The following is a 21754-nucleotide window of genomic DNA, read 5'->3' as shown; positions in this document are numbered from 1 at the left end:
TTTCTTTCTTTCTTTCTTTCTTTCTATTTATTTATTTCGAACTCTAAAACAGATATGATACAGTGTAATACATATTCATCAGAAGGAGTTTAGTAAAAATATAACATGTTGTTACAGACAAGAAAACTAATTACAATAAAGGACCCAAAACGAGGACAAAGAAGGTTGGTGTGTATTATTTTACCAAATGTTACTGGAGAAATGGCCACCGCGACCACAAGTCTAGGAGATAGTTTTACTATCGTTCAACTTGAGCTACGAGTGCCCGAGCTGAAGCTGCTGAAAAGGATGTCGCTGCAGTACAATTTGAAAATCGCAAATGACTTCAACCTGAACTGCAATTTTTCGGGAGAGAGCAATCAGCATTCAGGTATCCAAATTGTGCCTCCAAAATTCTCCACATTTTGATACTTTACCTCCGAACTAGTCATGATTACCTGAAATTTTCGGGCTCCGAAGAAAACTTCATGGAGTATGAAAAGTGTTTGCAAAATGCACGTACTCTTAAAATCATCGTTTTAGCAAATTCACGACATGACAGGGTTTTCATATGTTTGTGGAGTAGTATAAACCTTCAAAGTCGTTGCTTATCCGAGGTCAGGAGCCTCCTGTGGGACAATGTGCGACCAGAACTAATCTAAAAAAGTCACACTTTTCGTCCCTGTGGGCAAGGTTACTATTAATAAGAAAGGTGCAATGCCCTTTATGACTTCAAAACTTCCAAGGTTGAAAAATAAAATTTAGGGAGCACCTGTTTGTGATTTTGCTTATTCTGTCGGCGTTTCATCAATTGCTGTCATCTCAGATGAAAATTTCCTACACAAAAGTCATCTACTGATAGTGACCCTGGTCGACGTGCAGCTGCTGGTTCCCCCTGATCCAGGCATTAACTGCATGAAAATCCTCTTATACTTAAAGTATAAATAAACATGGATTATTGCCGGTATTTTAACTTGATAGTGCATAAACAGATGAACATAGCATAGAATTCATTGCTTGTATTCAGCACGCCTGTATTCATGGGGACTTATGTGAATTCACATGTATTATTCTATAATATAGACAACACATTAGTGTAAATTTATATTTTGATGCAGTGGTGACATTTACTTTCATAAGAGAGTGGTGTTGAACTAGTCGTATAAAGGTGACTCCTTGCCGAAGTCAATTAATGTTCATTCGTAACAGGGACCACGTTAAAGGCATTTTAGTTCATTTGGATGAAGACAAGCTGGCGGTGAAACAGAATATGCGAAGGTACTATTTTAACATTGTCTTGTATTCGCGATTAGAAGAGGCGATGAAGAATGCAAAGCACCATTTTGAAAGGAGATGATTGTGATCAAAATTTGTGATTTGCTCGTAAAAGAGGAAACTTTCGGAAGCCCTTTCTTGCAATGGCATGTACATGCGATATCATGAGTTTGAATTGTTGACAAGGCAACAAATTTTTGACGATGTAGTCATTTTTAGCTCACATTTGGTGTACCAATTGTAAGGTTATCGTATAAGCTGAATCAGTTCATTTGCATCTGATTTGCATGTCTGTATGTCTGTATATTTGTGGGTACCGTATGTGCGGATGTATGTCCGTCACACACAAAGGCTCCCATACCGCCAAAGCTACCATCTCAGTATTTGGTGTACAGGTAGATGCAGGGGTTGAGATGTGAATTTGTTCAAATGAACACATCAGTGTCAAAAATGTGCAAATGAGGTAAGAAAAAGTGAAATCCTGCAAATGTGCAGGAGGCATACCTGCCAGTGAGAAACAGGCAAACTCCACTGATCTTGACTCATTTCCTGTCATTGTTTATGAACTGTTACATATTAACAGACCAGCTGCAACCATAGACAGTAGATGGGAAGACCGTTTATACTAAACTAAGAGGGGCGTACGCGTGTTTCTGCTATGCATGTTGCTAAAGTTGACCTCCAGTACCTAAAGTTAGACCTTAATTACTTTTGTCATTCTTGTTTTTCTGGTTTAAATATTTCTTGTTGTTTTTCTGGTTGTACTGTGCAGAAATCATTGCCAAAACATCAACGTAGAATTTTCCTCCACTGAACAGATAGAAACAACATTTATTGTTGATCATTGGTAACCCATACTGGTATATACCAATTCTGATCAAATTTGAGCGACACCGTATAATTGCGGTATTTTTATTATTCAGAATTCAACATTCACCCATACTTTCGAAATCTAATACAAAGCTAAGGAAACAAAAAGTTAGGAAGATGAATAAATATACCAAGAGAAACGTTAGTACATTCTGATCTGTCTGACATCCATGTTAAAATTTACCAAAAGCACAATAAAATAATACCATAAATATAACGGTCTATTCGGTCCAAACAATGAATAAACCAGTATCTCTCTCTCTCTCTCTCTCTCTCTCTCTCTCTCTCTCTCTCTCTCTCTCTCTCTCTCTCTCTCTCTCTCTCTCAGGTTTTTTCAACACCAACAATTTTAAAATAAGCCCCCATCAGAGGTGGATCAGAAAAGAATGGTAAAAGATTGACAGCCCGAAAAATCGGTTCATCAGGCGCAATCTACCTTGAGCAATTACAAGAGAATAGTTTTTATGAGTTTATAGCAAAATAAACAGTTCTTACAGAGTATGTATGTATGTATGTATGTATGTATGTATGTATGTATGTATGTATGTATGTATGTATGTATGTATGTATGTATGTATGTATGTATGTATGTATGTATGCATGTATTTATGTATGTATGTATGTACGTATGAATGTATGTATGTATGTATGTATGCATGTATGTATCTGTGTATGTATCTATGTATGTATCTATGTATCTATGTACGTGTGTCATGAAATCTGTTTTGTTAAGTGAGAGAAAAAACGGTGTACTGAGCAATTTCTTTTAAAACAATTTTTTTTGAAAAAATAACTAATCAGAATGTCTAGGGATAAATTACAAACTGTACAAGTTTACAGGCTACTTATCTCAGCTTGGAAGGCACAAAGCTCCAGAGTCAGACACTGAGACAAAGAGAACAGCCCTTTGGCTTGCTTGCAGGCTTGAGGTTGCGCAAAGTTCACAGAATAAATCAAACTTTGCTGTGAAGGTCTTGAAAAGTCTTTGAATTGACACTGTTTGAGTTCCAAAGTCTTGAAGTAACACTTCAGCGACACAATCTCAAAATGTGAGAATTTTGAGGTCAATAAATCTGACTTTGTATTGGTATACATGTATGATTAGTTTTTTTAAGCGTTCCTCTCTATAAGGTTTATTTTGATTTGTGTAGATGCGGTTACACATCTGTCAGTTGATGTGATTGGCTGTTCCCATCACCCACTGTCACCTTCCTAATTTACATCTGGGTTCATGTTTGAACCTTTCAAATGTTTTGTGTTATGCTTTCACCTGTCCACAAGGCTTGGTCAAGTCAGCTTAATTTAGTGTTTCCTCAAACCAACATTACCATGTTGTGAATGATGTGAACACTTTAAGATTTTGATGTCAGTGATTTCACAAATGGCTTCAAATTGTACAGAACAATAGCAGCCTTGTTCCAATTTTGTAAAAATACCCCAAAATCCAATATTGGGACGTCCAGTTGCAATGTCATCCTTGCCCAATCCTTCCAAAAGAGCACGTACAGATCACATTTAAAGATGTTTTTAGGGGCAAACTAAATGAGTGTTGGCTTGAGGTATCTCTGAAGGCCACCTGCTCCTCAAAAATGGAGGGTTTTAAATTGGAAATTCAGTAAATTGAATGCAGGATTGAGAAGTCAGAGGTCATTTCTAACTCCGTAATGGCACGGAGAATGGTATTATTTCATCAAGCCCGATATGGGTGGGACACTTCAAGATTGAACCGAAGGCAAGCTTCATATGGCTTCCATATCTTCAAAGACAAGCCGGAAGCTACATGATACTGTCTGAATGTGAGCCTGTTTGCATTTCAGTTTACAGATTTATGATACAGGGTTGTACAAAACACTCAATTGTTTAAATTATATTGCAATTATTTTGATAGACAATTCGTGCAAGCCAGAGCTGTACGTGTTTATGTAGACTGAAAGGTCCGTCGCTCGAGGGCGCTCTCTACGCTCCGTAGAGAGCGCCCTCGAGCGAGGGATTTTTCAGTCTGGTGTGTATAGTATAGAGAAGAAAACCGTCAATATCAGCAAAATGCCCATCTGACTTTCTTAGATTATACAGATTACCACATTAACTCAACTCAACTCCTTGATGCTCATAAGTGTTATCAGTCATGCAATAATACTGTGTCTGTGAGTGGGTAGCAACAACTTATAGAGATAGGAGTTGTCCTTTTGCTTTAAAATGCTTTACATAGATTGCAAATGAGGTAATAGACACAGAGTAACAATTCAGGCACTTGTCATAAAACAATATGTATAATACCTGTTTACCATAATCAATAATCAAATATGCTTGACACTCTGCATAGTCTTCATAGTCTGCTCGGACGGCCCCGTTGAGCATCCAGCTGCCCGGACAAGAGACCTTTGCACGCGAAGATTTTTGGAATAGGGAAACCTCATGCATATGACATATAATTCAATGAGTGCATGTGTATGCGTAATTTATAGATCAATACGATACGTGTAAAATAAATTTGTGTCGATATGCTTATACGAACTCGCCTATAATTATCGAAATGTCGAGTGCGTCATTTATGTGTTGTAAACGAATTCAATTAAATGCCTTTAAGAATTGAAGCGGAGTCCAACAATCGAAGTTCTCAATGAAGTGTTGAAGCGCTGAATTTTTCCTTGTATGCCGTCTAGACGTAATTCCTGGTTTGATCATAATGTTTTACTATAGTGAAACCTATCAAGGACCTCCAAGAAGATTTATACTAAAGATGAAACTGAGAGGCTAGGGTGTAAGGGAAGGCCAACGGGCTATTGAAAATGTCATCGCAAAACTGCCATTACTTTCTTCACTTTCAAAAGAGTAAACTTTTCGTACAATTATAATTCTTCCACCTGTCCAAATCCCAATTTCAGCAAGCGAAATTAAAACTGTTCATCAGCCAGAACACTTGGCCTTAAATATCCCTTCATCTTACGGCTATATGAAACTTGCTAAGGAGGTCAAAAGTTTGTGACCGGTCCAAGACATGATGGTATTTCAGATCGCTAATGTATTACTGAAATTCTGATGTATTGATAGTGAGCTGTATTAAGGAAACCAAGCATTAGTGTCCTATCTTTAAGTTTATTTTGAAATCGTCCGAGGCCAATTAAACGGTCAGAAGCTGTAATTTTAGATGTTATTTCTTTTGCTTTGTCTTGTCTTAATGTCAACCTACTGGCATGCACTATACTATCACTTTGAAACTTTCAGCGTTGGTGGCGCGGTACCGTCTGGTGACGAACATATACACCCAAATGAGCGTAAAAATACTAGATAAGATTTCCTACTTCGGTCCAATCATAGACGCACGACAATTTTTGAGTGTCTTTTAATCGCATCTGCCAGGTTAAATCTTCAAAATATGACCTGTCAAAACACTAATGATAACGTTCTTCATGGGGCGTTCAATGAACGGTTGTCTTTTCACCATTTCGACGTCCTCGTCCACGGTTGAAAGTCACAAACATAAAGAAAATGGTGTCCAAAAGTCAATGGTCGTCTAGGCGTTTCTGATTTTCTTGTAAAATACGGAATATGAATAGGTCAGCGTGCTTAATTTCAAACGACCAGAGGTTTTCTTTCATTAGAAAAGTATCCTTTCAGAGAAAATGCTGACTTAGGTGCTTTAGAGTGTGTTTACATAGATACATACATAGATACATATACAGATACATAATTTCATAGATATATATGTACATATAGATAGATAGATACATTGATAGATAGAGATAGATAGAGACACATACATACATGCAAATATGCATACATACATACATACATACATACATACATACATACATACATACATACAACATACATACATACATACATACATACATACAAACATGCATACATACATACATACATACAGACATACATACATACACACATACCTACATACATACATACATACATACATACATGCATGCATGCATGCATGCATATATACATACATATAATCATACATACATACATACATGTATATATATTATATATATGTATACATACATATATATATATATATATATATATATATATATATATATATATTATATATATATATATATACTGCTAGAAAATATATATTGCTAGAAAAATATATAAATAAATCGACAGAGAGATAGACAAAGATGGCTAAACAAGGAATGGTTAAGCTGAATCCTCTTACACCAGTCCCTTGTTACGCGGATGGTTTAGAAATACCACAAGCCACTCAAAGAAGTACTTGACAAGATAGCAATACATCATTGAGCTCATTTTGTAAAGTACGTAAATAATGGAGCCATCGTCTTTGCTGTGTATGAACATTTTATTGTTTTCTCAATCTAACTAAATATAAGCTACACATTTACTGACTTAAGGGGCGCTCAAAAATCACTTTGTTTTTTCAAATATTCATTAAACTTATATAATTTCACCTTTTAGCTTGTCAAGCAGTTGATCGTAAGTTGCGTGATAAAGAAGTATTAATTTATGCAGATCTATGCAAATCATTCCAATTTTCTGGTTTCTCATTTCTGCCAATTTCAAGAGTTCCAGATAATTTAACTCCATTTTGGTGGGTCAAATGTTCTGAAATTTTCACATTATGTTCTTTAAGTGCTGTTTTGTTTTGCAATAAAAATCTTACATTTTGATTAAGAGGCATTTCAATGTTACTTATCTTGATTTTAAAGAGGCTCTCCCACTTTCTAACATTTTTAAAACACATTTTTTAATGCAAACGGTCGATATTTGACTTGGCGACTGCGCGCGGATCGCGAGATATCGATAAAAACATGTCATTTCCCGAGCGTATTTTTCACATCCCGAAGTTTTACGATCGTTCTAATTTTGACTCGAAATCCCCCGAAGGTTTGTTGTTGTGCTGATTGACGATATTCTAGGGAGTCTACAATAAGTTCGAACGACGCAATTAATTTACTTCCCACTGCAAAGACTTTATATACAGCATTATGCCTTTACCTCAGGTAAGTTTTTAAAAACTTCTCCATAGTTTTTGTCGTCTTCATTATTCTAAATCGGTTGTATTATATTTTTAAACAATACTACATAAAAATCAGTTTTTACATGTCAAATATTAGCCGCCTCCGATGACTACATTTTGTCGTCTGCCACACAGTACGCCGCGCGCGTGGTATGCGCGCGTGGCATGCGTCTATGCATATCACGCGGCGGCCGCTATGTATCAACCGCACGTAACTGTGCTAGTCACCTTTGCCAATTCTGTTGGAATCAGCAAAAATTGTTTTTCGTTTGTACGCCAAGTCAGTAAGACTCAGCTTTCTCCCACAGGCCATGACCGATCACCGACGCCAGTGGTACTGTGGCGTACAGCAGCGTCAGCGTAGACTCGTACTCCATAGCTTAGTTGACAATGGCCCCAGTGCCGAACGTTCGATGTTCGGAAGCTGAATTTAGGTGGGCCGCCGGAATTCAAACTTTTACTTTTTTGAAGACATGTTTTTATCGATATCTCGCGATCCGCGCGCAGTCGCCTCGTCAAATATCGACCGTTGGCATTAAAAAAATGTGCTTTAAAAATGTTACCAAGTGTGAGTGCCACTTTAATGACATTGTTAGTGTCAGTCTTTCAAGTCATGCCATTTTAGAATGGGATAGATAATGCAAAACAAAATAGTCGTTTTTTCCACACATAATCTTCTTTAAGTGAAATATTACATTTCAGTAAATAGTGTCAATTTTTGTACTTAAATTAATAGTTATCATTTCTACCAAAACTGAGGATTTTACCCCAAATATACACCCCTTCATGCATGCTTGAGTAAACTGTCGCTAACATAGTAAACTATGTAATATGAGGGTTTCCTTGTCATCTTTGATGAGAAATATAGCTATGAATAAACTGTATTGGCAACATGCAACTCCACCTTAATTCACATGAGAATAAAGTATTGTTCAACGAGTTCGTGGTATCTATCGCCGTCTACTCCATCTTGAAATCATTTCAATGTTTGACGGGTCATTATCAACTCGAAGATTTTCAGCATCTGCAGAGAAAATAGGAAATTTAACTATAGAACGTGTATATGGCGAAGAACAGCGATATTTAACCCTTTGAGCGCTATTATTTTCTCCCACAAATATTTTAGTGCAAAATTTAACCAATTTTTATGAATTTCACTGTAATTTTTTTTGATAATTTTGAACCAAATGGAAATCACATTTTATTTGCTACAGTTGTTTCTCAAAATTTTGGCAAAAAAATCCGAGAAAACTTGTGTGGGGTTTATTTTATAAAGGGAGAAAATAGACTTTGGCGCTCACAGGGTTAATAAACATCAATTTTATTAGTGAACGACAGTTCCTAAGAGCATAAACAAACAATATCACTGTGTTATTTTGTGTTTTGTAGTTTAGCAGCAGAAAAAAAATCAAGGAGTGTACGTGCTCATTACGATACTAAAAACAGAAACGCGTTTGTCATTTTTGTCGATTGTAGCCTTGCAACAGAATTTCCCTGTTCTGTTCCCACTGTACCAAGACAGCAATACTATAAGAAGCTAGACCATGCAGACATTATTCGAAACGAACAAAACAAAATGACGTCTCAATATTATTTTCTGCTGGCATTTATTCTCGCTTATTCAATCAAACACTACCACTGCACCAACGCATTAGCCATTAGTTTATTTAAATGAACTTAGGAAAAAATGCCGTATGAATGTCCGTATGATTTTCGTCAGATCGCTATGGGAGCGAGGAAGCTACAGGAGGCAGGGTTAATAGTAATAAATGCTAACTTTAAATTTATTAATTGATTTATTGATTTCTTTGATTCTTTTAATTTTGTTTATTTTTAATCACTCGTCCAATAGGCGAAACCACAGAGTAACATATAGACAGAGTCGCAACACTTGCATGTCTTTTGTTCCATGGTCGTCTCGGTAGACTATTGGCTTTTCATATTAAAATGAGCTCCAAAGTTGTTAAACTTTTTGGAGGCTTTGTTTGTGGTTGATAATTACACGAGATTATGCGAAAAATACGACGAGATGGCATCGTACTGCCAGTCGCGTAGCAACCATAGTTACTTCGTGAGCTCTCAGGCCAGAAACACTGCTTCACGCCAATCAAAACATAACACGCCAGCAGTTTCATAAACATGTCCTTCCTTGACGCACGTGTAAAAGAGGGTATGACTGACCGTAAACCATTGAGTAAAACCAGTCAGTATCGATAAAAGACTTTCAAATTTGGTTCAAACACACTCATTATATATTCATAAAAATATGAGAGGAATTTTTAAAACGGTAAAACTCATTTTCCTGAAGCTCAAAACACTCCCGTTTTCGCCAGCACGTCAATTCTGCTCAGCACCACACGACAACAACAACACAAACTTTGCCGAACATACTTTCGCTTAACAATTGGCGAAAATCCGAAAATTACCGAAGGATTCATGGTCGGCACTCTTCGGAAAAGAGAGGCGAGAGCAACCTGAGGCGAGGCGAACATAGATGGGTTACGTAACCGCTTCACGCCTTAAACAATACCCGTTGCCACTCTATCTATCTTTCTCTATGGCGAAACCAATTACAAGATGAGGTACTCATAACTCACTACCCAATAGAGCAATGAGGAATAAAGTACCTTGCGCAGTTGAACAGACCGTGCTGGAGTCTCGAACTCACCATCATCCGATAGTGAGTCAGGTACCCTAACCACTGCTACCTTTAACAAATCCAATATAAATACAAGCAAATTAAAACTGACATTGCAGAGGACATCTAGGACAGAAACTTACTCAGTCTTCCATGCTTTCACGAACTCTTCAACTTCAATATCTATATCAGGATTGGCCGTTTTCCAGACACCGTCTATCAAGTACATCAGGTCGTCGTCGACTTTGCCGTTGAAATTGCCAAGAAGACCGCACAAGTTGCTGCGGAGACTTTCGTCTAGAATCCCGATGACCAGATTACCATTTCCATTGTAGAAGATGGTCAACACGTCACCAACGTCTACCCTGATGCGTCTTTGAGAAATGTTGAGCAAGTCCCATCTTAATCTAAAGGCGCCGTTAGCAAAGTCCTTGAATATGCCGAGCTGTATCAGGTCTGTTACATCTCTATTACCAACCTATAGAAAATTGAGATGCATAGTTATGGCCAGGATTGAAACATTAAATCTTAGGAGCGGTAATCAACAATCTAGATTTCAATTGACACCGTTCTAATACTTGACGCTCTATTGGACAGTGCCTGCTTACTGCCACTTGAATCCGCTCTTTAATGTTCGGTTAATTAATGTTGGTGTTTATTTTGGGAAAGGAGGCAGGACGATTCAAATCATTCGCTTCAACGTTTGTCTTCTCGCAGATTTTTATAAACCTTTTGACAACCTGATCTAGTCAGATTTGATAAAGATCCTTAGAGGAAGAGAAAAATGTCATATAATGGATTGTTTACTTTCGTAATGACGCATCGACGGAGACAATGAACAAATCCTGTATCTCCGCTGTCACCAAGTAAGGTATATGAAGCAGAGTTTCTTGAAAACTTAGAATGACAAACCTTAATTATGCCGTCTTCCAGGAGGGATAAATGAGAGCCCTTGTAAACAATATTAAGAGATCCTAAAGTTGCTTTGATTTTTGCATTCTTGCTCCCAAGAACAACCTTCGCGGTAATGGAGAAATCGGAGTTGCCATCGCATATCTTTGACAGCATGTAGGTGCAGGCTTCGCCCTCAAATTTGAATTTGAGGCCGTCAAATGTTTGAAGGTCACCTAATTGTCCCAGTGCTGAAGAGGAAGTTAACGAATACTAAGTTATCATTTTCCCGTAAGGAAGTGTTGGTATTGTTTATCTACAAAAAACAGTTGTAGTCTATGCATTGAATTGAACTTACAAGAATGTTGTTCTTTGTCGAGACAAATTTTCTCTGTGATCTACAGATAAATTTTCGAATGACCTTGGTAGCGGTTAAGCTAGACTGGTCCCTGTCGCTTGGCTTTTCACGGCAACAGCAGTTACTGGCTTGCTGGTGGCTGTCACGCTCATCCCACACGATCTATGCAACACCTTACCACTAACGCGACTGTCTACTGAAGTTAACTCAGGTGCAGCCAACGAACAATGCACTTTTAAAGGGGTCCTTACTATGATAAGATATATTGTACATGACAAGTAATGTGAACTGACTAATTTCAAGTCAAGAGGGTAATTAATTAGCTGTTCATAATTTGCCCTCCCACAGAAAATTTTTCGACTTACCCTGCCGCACTCAAACTTCATTTTTACCCGCTCCCCACATATTTTTGCCTGTTTCCCCTCCCCACTGTGAATGTTTGAAGCTCCCCTGCCCTGTGGCGAAAAAAACTTGCCGATTTCCCCTGCCCTGGAAAAAATTCCCCTCAAAATTTTGTCATTCCATTTCCCCTGCAGACACGAAGCTACCCTACCCTGTGATGAAAAAACATGTCGATTTTCCCCTGCCCTGTGAAAAAATTTCCCCTGAAAATTAACATTCCCATGCAGACACATACTGCAGTGGCCTTGTATTTGGTTTCCATCTCACAGAATATAGAGTGAATGTGGGGTCAATCGATAGGCTAAGTAGTCTGGGTAGCCTTTAAAAGGTATAAGTACTTGCACTGTGTCCCCATCCCCGGAACCACCACCAAGGCTGAAATTCCCCTGTCCCCGTTTTAAAAGAAGCTTCCCCTCTCCTCGCTTTTTGCCAAGCCCTGTCCCCAGGACAATCAACCGATATCTGCCCTGCCCGACAAAAACACTAAAATTTGCTCCCCTGCCACCTAAAAATATGTCCCCTGCCCGAGCAAAATTAAAATTTCCCCTGCCCTCAAAAATTGCTTCCGGAATAGCTTTTTCGATGAATAGCTCCGTTGGCTGCACCTGTTAACTCTCCAAATTTATGGATATAGTTTGATATTTCCACGCCCACTGACTTGGAATGACCTTGGTAGCGGTTAGGCTAGACGCCACACTCATTCTGATAATGCAAAAGGCAAAGAAAACAACGCATCTCATATTCCGTAGGTAAAGGAAAACTTACCGGGAAGAATGCTGGGGAGTGAAAGAGAAAGAAATCTCGTTAGTTATTGTTTATTCATGTATTTCCGCAGCAACTGAACAGAACAGAAGATATTGCTCACAGGATTTGATGAATTTCCAATAAAATCAAGGCAAAGTATGAATATTGATTTGGACATAGACCCTCGAGTTTTTCTCGAGGGTCTATGATTTGGAGGAATGACGAAATGAAAAAAAACACTATACCAGACACCGTAGTTTGAATGTATAATTTTGACGCAATACGTACCAGATGTTATTGGGCTGATGGTTTCGTCCAGATCCAAGATGTTTAGTCCCGGTAGTGCTCTACGTTGATTTCCATATGGGTTGAACTGAGACGAAATATAAAACCTCAACATGTTAATCGTTAAGGTAATCATATCGATTTACAGCGTTGCGAGATATTCACATACTGTAAAATACAAAGCTCATGTTGCATCCTTGTAAGTGAACAGTCATTCTTACTCCCAATTTATAGTATCGTCGCTAAATGTCTGATACTCACCACTACTTTGGTAATAGCTATCATACATATCATCTGGAGCGCCGAGTTAATACATGCAATGGGTAGTTTTAGCAATCGCACCCCGCTTTTCACATTTATAACGTTAATTGGGTTTAAAACTAATATCACAGTGTAAAATTCTGCATATCCAGCTAACATAAGACACTCGAGGCAGTATATTAATATACTAAAAGGTGAGGTGATAAGAAAAGCTACCTTGTAGATTATCTGGCAAACTTAAATCTTACCATTCTCTGCCAATATTTACATTGATATATCTTAATTGTCAATGAAAGTATACGTTCGAAAAGTTGCTCGTTTGAGAAGAGAGCTTTGTCGTTTCTACTACTTTGTTCTTATGGGGGGACATTATGTCATTACTTCAGATGAAATTCATCAGTAATATTAAACGAGTTATGATCACAAGATTGAGAAGGTTTACATCCAATCATTTCCTCCAAATATGAGTCTAAGCATGTTGCATTTTACATGTATCCAATTCGTAAGAGGCTCTTTAGTCACACGAGGATTCAGCTCCCGTTGTGTGTTCGTGCGTGCGCGCGTCCGAAGTCATTTCTCAGCCATTGACATAAATTGATGTCTTTCAAACTTGACGCATTAATAATGAGTTATGCCATGCATATGAAGGTGAATTTGTTTCGCGCAAAAGTCAAATGTGGTCGCCTTGCTGTCAGTTTTACAGGAATTTTTCATGTCAGGAACGATTAAACAGGCTGACCATATCTGAGACTCACTGTATAGAATATTTTCAATGTCTTATTTTACGTTGAAAGTCGATGACAATTCTTTCATGTCTTTCGCCCAGTTGAAGTGATCGATACATTACTTTCATAAAGTTTGTGAATGTACGAGCGCAAGTGCTTCTGAACTCTACAGCGAGTGGAGGGGTCGCAGTCACAAAAATGTAACACCTTAGCTGGGTTAACGAACCACTCTTTTGAGAGGAGGGATTTGGCTGATCGGTACTGTCCGTTGCTTGACCCCTAGGTGACTTGATACGTAGGTTGTGAGTTCGAATCCTATTGCAAATACCGTAATTATCTCATCTTGATATACTGGGTAAGTTTCTATAACAACTCTTTCAAGATTAGACAGACTTGGTTCAAATATGGCTCAAGAAAACTAAAAATAATCGTGCGACACATATGCAATTCAGTTGTTTCGCGATGTAATTCCATACTGCCAAATAGCGGTCATTTTATCAAGAACATCAAATAGACATACCTGTTTGATTAAATTTGTTCGAACTTCGCGGCACAATAGAATACATAAAACTTACTCATCAAATATTTTCACGATGCTCTCCAATGTAGGAACTTATCTGTCATTACTCTATCCAGAAATGTTCCATGGCAAAAAAACTACGTGCCACATCTAATTCGGTTCAAACTCTCAAAAGGTATAATACATTTTTTCGGAATACAATCAATTATGGCTACACTACAACCATTTTGTAGCATTGTATTTTTATGACTAGCCAAACTTCATTAGATCTCTGCTAATGGATAATAATTTTGTATTTGATTTTGATTTGTTTATCCTCCCAGTGTGAATAAACTCTTTTCGAATCGTCATAGACATGGCATGGCCTACGGAAATGTTGACACTTTGATCTTGATTGACGTTCCGCAGTCAATGCCAGAATGCCTAGTATGTAACTGCATCCGTTTACCCTACATGAAACTGCTGTGCATTTTAGTCAATATCCGCCGTCATTACGTGTTGCCAGATTTCAACGTGAATTTTGCCTTTAACAACTGCAGAGGGCGCATAATTGCAAATACGGAAAGCCCTAATCACTGAACTTATCCAGAGACACCTCTAAATTTCGATCTTGTAAGGCACAAAATTTGCCATATTGTTCATGAAAACGGCGAAATCAATGCCCCTGGTTTTAATGGGTGTAATGTGGGAGTACGGAATAGATTATCAGTGCGCTAAACAGACAATTTGACTTCATTATTCGAAAGAGTAACCTCCTATTTATTAACAACGGTTTTAGCAGACATAAGAAACACTAACTAGCGTCTCGATAGAGTTTGGATCAAATTTCTTGCAGTGATAAAATGCCACACACGCGCAGGACTCCTCGAGGTATTTTGAATAAAAGCTATTGGTTTGCAAAGTTGTTCCCCACCAGGTAAAAAGGATACAGACGTGATGCCCTATTAATTAGTTTTTACTGATCACGTGCTGCTATAGTATAAAGCTAAAGAATGATTCTTAAATTTTAGAGCGTGAATAACATAAAATTTAGATTTATTTGCACCATATAAACTAGCTGAAAACTCTTTTGTCATTAGTAATCATTGCCGTAAAAGAATCTGCCATTTTATATTAACGTTTTCTACCTGCTCAGTGTGTGACAACAGGTCCCGGGACGACCTGACTCAGATTTGCTCAAACTGTGTTAAAATGTGCAAGTTTGTCAACCACTGAATTAGTGAAATGGCAAAAAAGGAGATTTGTGGAAACGGTGTTAATAATTAATTCCCAGTATCTTACGCACACAAAGATCAGTTTAATGAAAGAGTACTGAGCTAGAGACTCCAAGAAAACCGTTATAGGCACATTCGTAGATTTTTCTACACATCTCCGTTTGTGTCTGTGATGTAGATAAAGATACTTAAAAAGTCACAATATACAATCCTATACGATCAACTTACCCCGGGTTTGGCAAAGCTAATTGCCACCACCAACAGCACAACAGCTACGGTTTTCAGCCACATTTTGAAGTCTCAACTGTTAGAAAATATAAAAATAAGAGAACATTGAACAAGGGGGACAGAAGAAAAGTAATTAATTTTATTTTTGGGTGAAGGATTCGGAAGCATCGTGATTTGGTACCAGATTAAGTTTGGAGACATATTCTGCTTCCTTGAAAAAGTGACAATTCCCAGAAAGCGACAGTTCCTTTCTTTTTCCACTTTTTTGTTTTTAATATCAACTACATATATGTCCTACTCCTAAAACATGTTGCGTTACAAAGTACTAAATTCGTCAACTCAGCGAGAACAATATGTAAACTGCATTGGTATTGTTGACAAGTGAATTCTGTGTAACAAGAAACAGTAACCGGCATTAGAAGCAAACGTAACGGGAAAAAAATCAAGAAAATGCTTCAACTATTGGCCTTGTGAAATACGGACAATACAAAATTATTTCAGTCTGCTAATGTCCTGTCCCTGCCAGTGATTGTGAAAACAAACAAAAACCACACTAACTGCTAGACACATGGTTGCTTCTATGTCGCCTTGAACGTTGAAGCATACTACGCTGACAACGTGGTTGCAACAGGCCGACTACTAAATATAAACACGATTTGAACTACTTTGCGATAACTGGATGGTGAAGTTATGTCTTTAAAATCTACAAATGTAAGCTCATCTGCTTTTCTTTTTACATTACACACTTGTTTTTATGAGTAATTTGTAATATTGCAACATCCAGCTATAGGGCGCCTAACATTTTTGAGAAATTATGAAATTATGAAGATCCAATTATCCCAAATTAGTTCCAATCGTGTTTACACTGCTCGATACGGGTCCGCTCTGTTTCTTTTAATCCTTTGTCTGTCTGCTTGACCACTATGAAGCGGGGACATGGCCAAGTCGTTGTTTTTAATATTTATTTAATTAAAATAATGACACAAGACAAAACAACAAGTGACGTCAGTAAAAAATTATATCGTACAATAATAGAAAAAATCAGTCGGTTACAACTCACAATGCAAAGGTTTTGACTCATTTTGTTTCATATTTGTTTATAGTTTTCCTGTATTTTGCAATTTTACACTTAACAGAACGGTTTTCTGCTATCTTATCTGTGAATAAACGAAAGTTTAAAGGATGAGAATTAAATCTAGCTGTATAAATGATGTAATTTCCCAATGAAAGTAAATGACTCAAAAGATTTTTTGAATTGTCCAAATCTTAGCCAAGGACTACTGTTTGTTAATCCAAATGCAGTGTTTTTTTAGAATTGTTTGATCAAAATATCTTGGATAACTTCCAAAACTTGTTTACTTTTGTACCCTCCCAGAGTAAGTGCTCCAGCATTTCAGTAATCTTATAACGATCACATAGATCATCAGGGCGTAATTTTATGGTATGGAGGAATTTATTAGTTGAAATAATTCTATGCAAAATTTTATACCGAAAATTACGTAATTTCTCATCTATTGTTGAAGTATTAATCCTGCTCCAAATTACTTTCCAGTCAGGAGATACCTTGTACAATCTTTCAATGTAAAGCTGACTTGTGGGAGGTACAAGTTTGTTTCTGACTATCTTTTCATAAATCCTTTTAACAGATCCATCGCCAAGTGGGCAAGTTTGATCCTGCACAGATACACGTCTGGTTCTATAGTAATTTTTACATGATTCTGGTAAAGCATGGATGAGACTATGGTATTTAGGAAACTGATTCTTGCCAAAGTCATATTTTGTCCAAGGTGTCCCAGGTAAGATATTTTCCATCCTGAGAAAGTAGATCTCAAATGTATATAATACCATCGTCATACCAATACTTAAAAAATACAGAATGTCCATCAAATAAAATATTCTTATCAGTCCAATAATTTCATTTTCATAATAGCTAATATCATCAGTTACAGTTCTCGAATCTTAATAATATTTCAACATATCGATGTAATATTAAGACATAGTGAAGGGAAAACGTTGACATCATAATTACACTGTAGTATTAAATCTAACCCTCCAGTTTTCCTAAAGAAATATTTCGGAATCTTTGTCATTTGACGATTACAATTTTTCAACGTGAAAGCATAGACGACGTAAACGCTTTATCAAGTAGCTCAAAGTAAACTATTCCAAAGCCACCTTCATTAGGCTTTCCAATCAAAGTACTGCGTTTTGTCTTATGGGGTTTTCTATTCCAGATAAACTCAACCAAAAATGTTTGGCTTGTAATTAAACATTCCTCGGGACGGAAACTGCACTCTGTAAGTAAGCTTTGAGGCTCCGTGATATCTTGCAACAGAGCCTTCCCTCGCAGAGTAAAGTTACGAGAATTCCAAACATTCAAATTGCTCTTCATTTTCTGAAGCTCATGAGGGACGTTTATTTCTTCCATATAATTTTTGTTGTGGCCTAAATAGATCCCTAAAAATCTGACAGGAAAGCTTGTTGGCTTGACACCGTAGCCCCGGAAAGAATCTGACTTGTATTTTCTAAGGAATATAATTTCTGTCTTATCACGACTTATACTCAAACCTGAACAATTTTTAAATGTATCTACTATAGTTGCATGGCGTTATCAAGATGACTAAGTACGGTGGTTTCAATCGGGTTCGAACTCACAACGTACGGTACCCAGTCACCTAGCGGAGAAGCCACAGACAAAACCGCTCGGCCAAATCCCCAATCTCAAAAAGATTGGTTCAATAATCGAGCTAAAGTTGTTACAATTTCTGACTGCCACCTCTCCTCACGCTCGTACGCTTACTTTCACACATCGCACACAAACTTTATCGAAGCGAAGCAATGAATACATCGCTTAAACTGGGCGAAAGACAGCCTCGGGGACAAATCTGTCCACCAGCAGAGCTATCAACCAAGGGTAGAAAATACGGTGGTTTCAATCGGGTTCACTTTAGGGGTCGCGAAGTACTAACGCTCGTACGCTCACTTTCACACATCGCACATAAAAAATGAAATAAAAAAATAAAAATAAAAATAAATAAAATAAGACATAAGTAAAATATAAGCGAGAACAACTGTCAGCTCCCTTCATATAATTCAAATCAAGGCAGTGTAAGTTTTACTATACTGACTGAAACTTGAAATGGCGAGAAAGTGAAATTATTTCATAGAGTAGCATAGAAATTGAAAGGTTGACAGCAAGTGCCTCAAATTTGTAACATTAAATCTAGGGTAGAATGCATAGATGACGACTTTTTACAATTATTTGATGATCTATCATTAGTTTGGGGCTCATTTTAAAGCCCTTTGAGTAAAAAAAAATTACCGTCCTACTTTTTCCAAAATCAAAAATTCTATTCCCCCATAAAGCTACACTGGGATGGTGGTGACTTCGAATTGCAAATATCAGTAAATGTTAAATTGTTTATATATTATTAATTTGATAAGAGAATGGTTCAAAGTTCCGTATACAGAGCAGTTTGAGTTTAAGTCTTTCACTTTTGATGCGCGTACTACCTTAAATTGCCAAGTCAAACGGTGCTTTCAAACATAACACATGCATCGTCACAGTCGCTGGGACAAATAACCAATATACCACAAAGAAAGACAAACTCCATCCTCTGACGGTCTCATCGACCGTTTTTTAATCTTCGGCGGGTATGTGCTCTTACTCTTTGCACGGCGAAAAACAGATAACTTTCTAACAACAAACAAGATAGGCTGTTTCACCAAAACTCAGTTTCAGGGCTAATTGTTTCTCACTTTAACTCTTTGAATAAACCCCTTTCAATTTTTCTCAGATTTGTGCCAAAATTTTGAGAAAAAACTGTAGCCAATGAAATGTGATATCTATTTGGTCAAAAATTATCAAAACATTACAGAAAATTAAATTGGTAACATTTTGCACTAAAATTTTGGTGGGAGAAAATTATAACGCTAAAATGGTTAAAGTTTTCAGGGGTAAAAAGACCTCGCGCTAGAAACTGTATAGTTTGCAATTAATCATCAGGAAAAATATCAACCTAGACACAAAATAAGGTTAGTTTTAAAAAGGCAAAAAGTTCTAGGAAGGGTGAATTTAGTACCACTTACCTCTTGTCAACCAGCTGTATTCTGTAGCTAGACGATAACTGACTGCTCTATATATTTAGGACTAATTTGCCTATATTTGCATAAAGCTTAAACGGCGTCAACGCTAAAGAGCGATTGGCTCAAGCGAAAGCGAGGCTTTTTTTATTTGGATCAACGGTTTCTCCACATAATACAGACGTGAATAAAACATACTTTTAGCGCAGAATCCACGAACTATTGCTCTTTTACTCCACCAATTTCACAGTAGTAATTGTTTAGGAATGTCCATGAAAGTATTATGAATACGTTGGCAGCCAGTAAAAAGTAACGTCATCCACTATTTCGAGTTAAATGGTTGGGCCATTCTATCGTTTGCATACAAGGAGCGACTTTTTGTCTCCGGGTCCCAATGAACACTGTTCATTTCTAGAAATGGCAACATATGGCTGGAAAAAATGAAGTCTTACTGTTGGGGAGAAAAACAGCCCATTAACATTTGTCTTTAAGTCTGAAAACGTTTTTCGTCCTGAGCAGAAAGGAAATAGCTAGCGCATTAGTTTTGTTTCTTTCTTTCTTTCTTTCTTTCTATTTATTTATTTCGAACTCTAACACAGATATGATGCAGTTTAAAACCATATTCATCGGCGCTTACAGTTGGGTTTTATTAAAAACTTATAACATGTTGTTACAGACAAGAAAACTAATTACAATAAAGGACCCACAAAGAGGACAAAGAATAAAATCAAACACACGCTCTTTCCTTTCTTTTGTTCACGTTATCAACGTGTAAACTAAGTAAAATTGAGGAGCCATCGAAAGTTGGTGTGTATTATTTTAACAAACTCTATTACCGGAGAAATGGCAGCCGCGACAACAAGTCGAGGAGGTAGTTTGACTATCGTTAACTACTATTAGTACTAATGACCGAGCTGAAGCTGCTGAAAAGAATGTCACTGCAGTACAATTTGCAATCGCAAGTAACTTCAACATGAACTGCAATTCTTCTGGAGAGAGCAATCAGCATTCCAGTATCCTAATTGTGCCTCCAAAGTTCTCCACATTTTGATACTTTATCTCTGAACTGGTCATGATTACCTGAAATTTTCGGGCTCCGACGAAAACTTCATTGAGTATGAAAAGTGTTCGCAGAACAGAGATAAAAGGTTAATGTGTTTTGATTAGCAAACATGCACGTACTCTTAAAGCCATTGTTTTAGCAAATTCATGACATGGTGAGGTTTTCACATGTTTGGGGAGTCGTATAAACCTTCAAATAGTTGCTTATCCGAGGTCAGGAGCCCCCTGTGGAACAATGGGCGACCAGAACTAATCCAAAAAATCACACTTTTCGTCCCTGTTGGCAAGGTTACCATTAATAAGAAAGGTGCAATGCCATCTATGACTATCAAAAACTTCCAAGGTTGAAAAATAAAATTTGGGGAGCACCTGTTTGTGATTTTGCTTATTCTGTCGGCGTTTCATCAATTGTTGTCATCACGGATGAAAATTTCCTACACAAAAGTCATCTACTGATGGTAACCCTGGTCGACGTGCAGCTGCTGGTTGCTCATGATCCTGGCATTAACTACATGACAATCCTCTTATACTTAAAGTATAAGCATGGATTATTGTCAGTATTTTAACTTGATAGTGCATAAACAGATGAATATAGCATAGAATTTATTGCTTGTATTCAGCACGCCCGTATTCATGTGAATTCATGTGAATTCACATGTATTTTTCTATTATATTGACAACACATTAGTGTAAATTTATATTTTGATGCAGTGGTGACATTAACCTTCATAAGAGACTGGCATTGAACTAGTCGTATAAACGTGACTCCTTGCCGAAGTCAATTAATGTTCATTCATAACAGCACCACGTTAAAGGCATTTTAGTTCATTTGGATGAAGACAAGCTGGCGGTGAAACAGAATATGCGAAGGTACTCTTTCAACATTGCCTTGTATTTGCGATAAGTAGAGGCGATGAAGAACATTAAAGTGCCATTTTGAAAGGAGATGATTGCGATCAAAATTTGTGATTTGCTCGTAAAAGAGAAAACTTTCGGAAGCCCTTTCTTGCAATGGAACGTACATGCGATATGGTGAGTTTAAATTGTTGACAAGGCAACAAATTTTGACGATGTAGTCATTTTTATTATTCAGAATTCAACAGTTAGCAAAGAGCGCGGATTCGGAATGTAATACGAAGCTAAGGAAACAAAACTTGAGAAAATAAATAAATCTAACAAGAAAAAATAGTACATTCAGATCGGGCTGACATCTATAT

General features: G+C 37.3%; 1 protein-coding gene and 1 long non-coding RNA gene across 2 annotated transcripts; both read right to left on the bottom strand.

The window, feature by feature from the left end:
* Window positions 1-6429: 6429 nt before the first annotated feature.
* LOC139139470 (uncharacterized) lies at window positions 6430-10903 on the bottom strand. Its single transcript, XM_070708386.1, has 3 exons — window positions 10677-10903; window positions 9908-10242; window positions 6430-8150 (listed from the first exon to the last, which is right to left on the bottom strand). Exons 1-3 carry the CDS (start codon window positions 10830-10832, stop codon window positions 8144-8146), a joined length of 498 nt encoding a protein of 165 aa, XP_070564487.1. The 5' UTR covers window positions 10833-10903; the 3' UTR covers window positions 6430-8143.
* Window positions 10904-12410: 1507 nt separating this feature from the next.
* LOC139139489 (uncharacterized) lies at window positions 12411-19542 on the bottom strand. The gene is made up of 3 exons (XR_011553807.1): window positions 19482-19542; window positions 15393-15468; window positions 12411-12532 (listed from the first exon to the last, which is right to left on the bottom strand). It is a non-coding gene; the product is annotated as an uncharacterized lncRNA (long non-coding RNA).
* Between the last annotated feature and the right edge of the window lie 2212 nt (window positions 19543-21754).

This window comes from Ptychodera flava, chromosome 1, assembly GCF_041260155.1.
Source record: "Ptychodera flava strain L36383 chromosome 1, AS_Pfla_20210202, whole genome shotgun sequence".
Classification (NCBI taxonomy): Eukaryota; Metazoa; Hemichordata; class Enteropneusta; family Ptychoderidae; genus Ptychodera; species Ptychodera flava.
The sequence above is the reverse complement of the archived record's forward strand: the minus strand, read 5'-3'. Positions and strand labels throughout refer to the sequence as shown.